General features: G+C 39.6%; 1 protein-coding gene across 1 annotated transcript; it reads right to left on the reverse strand.

Moving 5' to 3' along the window:
- Positions 1 to 414: 414 nt before the first annotated feature.
- LOC122774088 (extracellular matrix protein 1-like) lies at positions 415 to 5,457 on the reverse strand. Its single transcript, XM_044033095.1, has 10 exons — positions 5,143 to 5,457; positions 4,639 to 4,677; positions 4,475 to 4,552; positions 3,413 to 3,448; positions 3,034 to 3,320; positions 2,305 to 2,510; positions 1,676 to 1,952; positions 1,399 to 1,592; positions 1,101 to 1,188; positions 415 to 956 (listed from the first exon to the last, which is right to left on the reverse strand). Exons 1-10 carry the CDS (start codon positions 5,210 to 5,212, stop codon positions 774 to 776), a joined length of 1,458 nt encoding a protein of 485 aa, XP_043889030.1. The 5' UTR covers positions 5,213 to 5,457; the 3' UTR covers positions 415 to 773.
- Positions 5,458 to 6,089: the final 632 nt, after the last annotated feature.

Below are 6,089 nucleotides of genomic sequence, written 5' to 3' on the forward strand. Positions count from 1 at the left end.
AAACGCTATGCTAAAGTGTAAATATCACTTGACACAGAAAATAATATATAGCCCCCGATCTAAATATTAATATAAAAGTAATATTAACTTCACCCAAAATAATTTACAGTTTTTTGTACTGATTTCCAGATAAATGTTTGTATTTTATCATCAGTAAGTTGGGATTACAAAAAATAAATGAAACTGACAAAAAGTTGACGTCAAAGTGACTTCAGAGAAAATAAAAGCCCTACTCTGCTCTTCACTGTGTTTCTGTCAATTATATCAAGTTTTGTGAGTAAAAGATCTGAAAAAAAGTGAATAAAGCGGCTCACATTTTATCCAACCGTGTAATAGATTAAACAAACACAGCAGCGTCATAATTGTTTTAAGTTTACTAATTTGACCAAGTGGGAAAAAATGGGTGAAACAGCCTTTTAAGTAAATTTATTTATTCCAAATTCCACCTAAGAGGCACATTTTACATATTGACCATGAATTACAGCAACATGATCAAATGCATACAAAAACTTCCTATAATACAGTGATACCATGACATTAATTGGTATGGATGTTTTTAAACTCTGCATTTAATAAAGCATTTGAACACAAACATGCATCAATGCTTGTAATAATTCTTAAGTGAACTCAGACTATAATATGTTGCAGATGAAGCGAGAAAATGGTCCACAATTCATTCATTTTTCTGTTGAATGACTGGATGCAACCTCTGCTGCAAGCATACACCATTTCCCTGAATGGCCCAAAGCCACTCGGGTCAGAAGCAAAGGATTTTAGGAGATTGGGCAAATTTTCTTCCTCCTCTTCTGTGAGAGTTTAGTTGCTTTGCTGATGGCATCCAAGAGAAGTTTAGAGACACACTGGGGGATTTCTTGCGCAGGCATGCGGCAACAGCGACGGACAGCTGGAGAAGAGGCTCTTCCAGAGGAACACACAGAGCTTGACACTTCCTTAAGCTAATTTCATGGAGAGAACAAGTCCAGGCAAATAAGAAACATTAGAGAATTTTAATTTTGAGATGTTAACATTTAAAATGTCCCTTCATCACACTGTCTTCTGGTGTCTTTTGCTCACTTCCTTGCAAATGCTTTTAAACTCACCTTTTGCATGGTGCAAATGCTGAGCTCTTCTTCCGACAGGGGGCAGCATTGATCAACAAAGCCTTTGAGAGGAACACCCACAGGGAATCTGAAACACAATCACATCTTTACTATGGCTCCACATGTGTTCAGATCCACAACAATATTGATTACACAAAATATACAAAATGGAAAACTCTTTGAGCACATTGGAAGAGAGGATCTCTCCTCACTTCAGCTCATCAAACAATAATTTCACAATAATCCGAAAAGGAACAGTCAGGAAGAGCAGAATGATATTGATGAAATACTTCCTTACTTCTTCTTGATGATCTTGTGAGTGGCACAGATTTTGTCAAGAGTGACATCCTCTGTGGTCTTATTATAGTAAGGGTCAGGGGAAATGTTTTGGAAGCAGGTGTGTTGATTATATTCGTCACCATTCAAACAGCAGTGGAAATCAAGCTTTCCACCCTTCTTAATTGAGCAAAACTTGTTAAGCTCATCATGCCACTAAAACAACAAAGAAAAAAGGACATGAGATGGTATCAGAAATGACAGCACTTACATTTAAATATCTGTGCTTGTAACCTTACCTTGTGTTGGGCACAGTTAAGCACTTCTTTCTTCTTCTTCTTGCAGCACAGTTTGAATCCCCTCTCAATGCGATTAACGGTCTTCGCCTGACGTGACAACAACTCATAGCCAGAACCTGACAGGCACATACTATAGAGGGGACGCAGCTTCTGGTTGTGACACACTGATTCAATGGTCTCTGCAGTGGGTTGTCCAGGAGGAAAGTTGATGTTAGTTTTGGGGGAAGCAGGTGGAGGCTTCTCCTCTCCTCGGTTTTCTCTTGGAGTCATCACTGTCCTGTAAAGTGTGACGAATGTGCCACACAAAGACATGATCAGAATTTACAGTTAAGGAAGTTGTTTTGCAATATGGCATTTCAAAAAATGCTTTCTAGTGGTGATATCGTGTGTCCAATTATCATCAACTATCTTAAATGTGAGTATTTTCCGGTTTCTTTGCTCCATATAACAAGAATCATTATGGACAAAACAAGACATTTGAGAACATCGTTGCAACCCTATATTCAATACAGTGTTTTTTGGGGGGGAAATGTGTGGTCTTCCAGCAAATGTTAGAACTGCTAAGTGAGCGTGACAAAAAAAAAACGAATCCTTTTCTTTCATAACTCAATTATTACTTTCCAGCATACCTCGGACAACTGTTGGGGTTGAAGGTGAATCTGGCATTAGAGTGCAGTGGTGGCACCGGGATCTCTTCTGTTGCTTCATAGTTTGGGTTTTGAGCATTGTTGTTGAAGCAGTCGAGCATGTTGCTGCCTCTTATATGGCAGCAGTGATACACACGGTTCTTCACTGATGAATCCTCCTTACAGAAAGACCTGAGTGACATCTCCCACTGTAGCAGAAATTAAAGACAACACAGACATTCAGGGTGTGTGTGTGAATTAATCCTTTAATGCTTATATAAAGTCTGAATACCTGAGGCAAAGATTAAAAAAAAGTAGGGATATTAAGGTATTACTTTATTCCCTGAAGGATTTGGGAGAGGTCTTTTGTTTGTCCACATTATAATCAACCTAGGCAGACATGACAGAAGGAGTTATGTCTGCCTGGGCTGGCTATAATGGGCTTATTGGCGGGAGGTGCCTTGGGCCTTCAACTTTGTTCCACAAATGCAACGCGAGGAATGTTGTAATGGTGCAATAAAAAAACAAGGGGAGTGAAGAAAATATTTTCAGTATCCAAGACTGGGCATAATGTTTGTTGTGTATTATGTGAAGGCTGATGAGAAGACTCCACAATGAAATGCTTAAAGAAAAAGAATTAGAGCAAGAAAACACAAGATAACACGCCATCCTTTTACATTTACACAGAGTAAGAAAGTGCTGAATTAGCTTGAACTGTTATTAAACACTTACTGCTTTTGTGACACAACATAATGTCACTTCCCTCGGCCTCTGCCTCGTCTGGTTCCTCTCACAGCATGTGCCAAACCAGGACTCTGCCTTATTAACAGCACTGGCCTTACGCTTCAGCTGACCAAACCCAGAGGCAGGAAAGTAAGAGTCTGGGTAGCGAGGACGACGGTCACTGTGGAGACAGATGGCGTCGAGATTGTCGAGGGTCGGGCGGGCGAGAGGAAACTGAACGGGGTAGTCCAGACTGGGAGGACCACCATTGGAACGTGGGTTCAGACGTGGTTGATCTGAAGAGAAAGGATAGGAATCAGTGCTTTTACAGTAGCAGGTACATTTAGTAAATGTAAACTCAAAAAGAAACAGGAATATAAATACATACGTTCTCCTGGTGTCAAAGCAGTCGGTCTGAAAACCCCTAAAAGAATAAAGGTGGTATTATTTGATAGAACATTTTGAAGTTCATGTCATGAGTTTGATGCAACAGGTAAATAGGAAGGCAGATGAGAAGGTGGTTACAGGGAAAGACTGTTCACCTCCTAATTGTTGAATGATCATGGAAATCATATTAAAACACGCTGGACAGACAAACCTGAGCAGCTATAGAGACACATGTTTAAAGACAAAACTTGATGAGCCATATGCGAAACTCTGAGCGTTTATGGTATACTACGGCTGTCAAGCCGGTCAAAACCTGTTTATGGTATAATACGTTTAAAGACAAACCTGGCGCATTATAGAGACATACAGCTTAAAGCGACAAACAATGAGTGAGTACACATGTTTAAAGACAAACCTGAGTAGTAGACACATGTTTAAAGACAAACCTGAGCAATCTATAGAGACAGGTGAAAGACAAACCTGAGCAGTCTATAGAGGAACACATGTTTAAAGTTATCAAACATGAGCAGAGACATGTTTTAAGTCAAACCTGAGCAGAGACATTATGTTTCTAAGACAAACTGAGTATCTATAGAGACACATGTTTAAAAGACAAAGCATGAGTACTTTATAGACACATGTTTAAAGACAAAATATAAGCATCTTAGAAGACACATGTTTAAAGACACATGCAGTATCTATAGAGACACACTGAGTTTAAAGACAAACATGAGCACTAAGGAGACACATAAGCTTAAAGACAAATATATGGAAGCTAGAGTAGAGTATTACATGAAGCAAAGACAAAATATGAAGCAGCTTAGAGAGAGCAGTATAAACACAGAGCAGCTATAGAGACACATGTTTAAAGACATACCCAGGAGACACATAGCTTAAAGACAAACATGAGCATCTGGAGTAGAGTATATGATACAAAGACAAAACATGAGCATCATGAGACACGAGACACATGTTTAAAGACAAACCTGAGCATCTATAGAGACACATGTTTAAAGACAAACATGAGCAGCTATAGAGACACATGTTTAAAGACAAACAGTACCATTGAGGATCTTAGAGAGATCAAACTCTGGCTCCACCACTCTCTGCAGCATGTCCATTGGATCTGGTCCTTCTAGATCTGTAAGACACACATTTAATTTTAAAACAATCTGTTATAACAACACGTGCCTTCCCATGTAACCTCCTTGCAGATTAAATACATACCTTGCATGTCAAGATCAAAAGTGACTTCACGCTGCTCATCTGGAGGGAGAGAGCGAGACAAAGTCATGCAACATTTTTTTGTAAGTGTAATAAAAGACACAACCAGGAACACAATGTACTAAAATGTGCTGAAATATAAGTAGATGCAGTTGCACTTCAGCAGGAGAAGTCTTATCAGAAGCATGTTTTCTCTGTCGTCAAGCCAGAATGGCTTCTGTTGCATGATCATCATCATGTACTGTACACAGTGAAGTTTCTTAAATAATATAACTTAAATGACACACATCATATCTCAGTGAAGTAGATGTATCCAAATGCAAGCACACAGAAAATAGTTCTATGTGATCATATTCGAGAAGTGACTTTACAGCTCTCCATCTGTCATTTTTATGTTTATACAGGCGATATAAACGTATCTCGAGCAGCTCGGCCTGGTTGGCCCACACGCAAACAAATAACAACAACTACAACAACAACAAAGAGGAGGAAAACAACAGTACTGACCACTGAATGCTGAGCTCAGTGAAACCAACAGCAGCACGGTGGAGCAGAATAAAGGCCACAACGAGCCCATGCTGAAGCGAACTTGTTCGTGTTAGTCGTCAACTGTTAGTCTGTAGCTGCAGTTGCTGCTGGATCACAGTGCGTGCGTGTGAGTGTGTGTGTGTGTGTGTGCTGCTCCTGAGTCATGGCACACAAGAGAACAGCACAGAACAGATGCCGCCCAGAAAAAATACGACCAGGCCGATAATTGGTCCAGCAAAGTCCTTCTGTGCTGTCTGTCTGTCTGTGTGTGTGTGTGTGTGTGCGTGTGTGAGAGAGAGGACGAGAGCGAAACACACACAAACACACTTTATGGCTGCTGTGGGCTTTAAGAGGGGACGAGCAGAAGGGAGGGAGAGGGGGAGAAAGGAGGGAGGGAAAAAGTTTTTCACCATGACTCACTGGTGTTCGTTCACATCCCGACATGTTTGCTTGGTGAAGGAACTCATGAGCAATATTATGTCAGTGTTCTGCCGTTAAACTGAGCGGGTCATTAACAACACCTGCGGCTCGAGCCAATCAGCGGTTCAGCTGAGTTTATTCCACTTCATTCACAAATAGAAAACAAAAAACGATTTGATAAAAACACAAAATTGTCCAAGTCTTGAATGAGAAGGAGCAGAACGAAGAATGATCTTGTTTACTCTGCCCCTTTATCCCAAATGAATCAATTTACACAGTATATAAAACAAAATTACAATAATATACACAAAATAAAACAAGTAAATAGAATAGTCATAGTCCAACACAGTCACTCACTTTCCTGTTGTTAAGGGGAGGGGGGGAAAAACACACAAAAAACATTAATTTGTTAATATTATTAATTATTTAAGTTATTCAAATTTAACACATTTAATTTTCTTAACATACTGGTTTTAATTGTAATCGTTGATGTAGATTCTTGGGTT

Source organism: Solea senegalensis, linkage group LG9 (genome assembly GCF_019176455.1).
Source record: "Solea senegalensis isolate Sse05_10M linkage group LG9, IFAPA_SoseM_1, whole genome shotgun sequence".
Taxonomy (NCBI): Eukaryota; Metazoa; Chordata; class Actinopteri; order Pleuronectiformes; family Soleidae; genus Solea; species Solea senegalensis.

Excerpts from the sequence above, each read along its gene's own strand:
- LOC122774088 (XM_044033095.1), bottom strand. The coding sequence starts at position 5,212 with ATGGGCTCGTTGTGGCCTTTATTCTGCTCCACCGTGCTGCTGTTGGTT. Across the intron at positions 1,593-1,675 it reads TTAACTGTGCCCAACACAAG|TGGCATGATGAGCTTAACAA; the intron begins GTAAGGTTACAA and ends TTGTTGTTTTAG. Across the intron at positions 957-1,100 it reads GCATTTGCACCATGCAAAAG|CTTAAGGAAGTGTCAAGCTC; the intron begins GTGAGTTTAAAA and ends CCATGAAATTAG.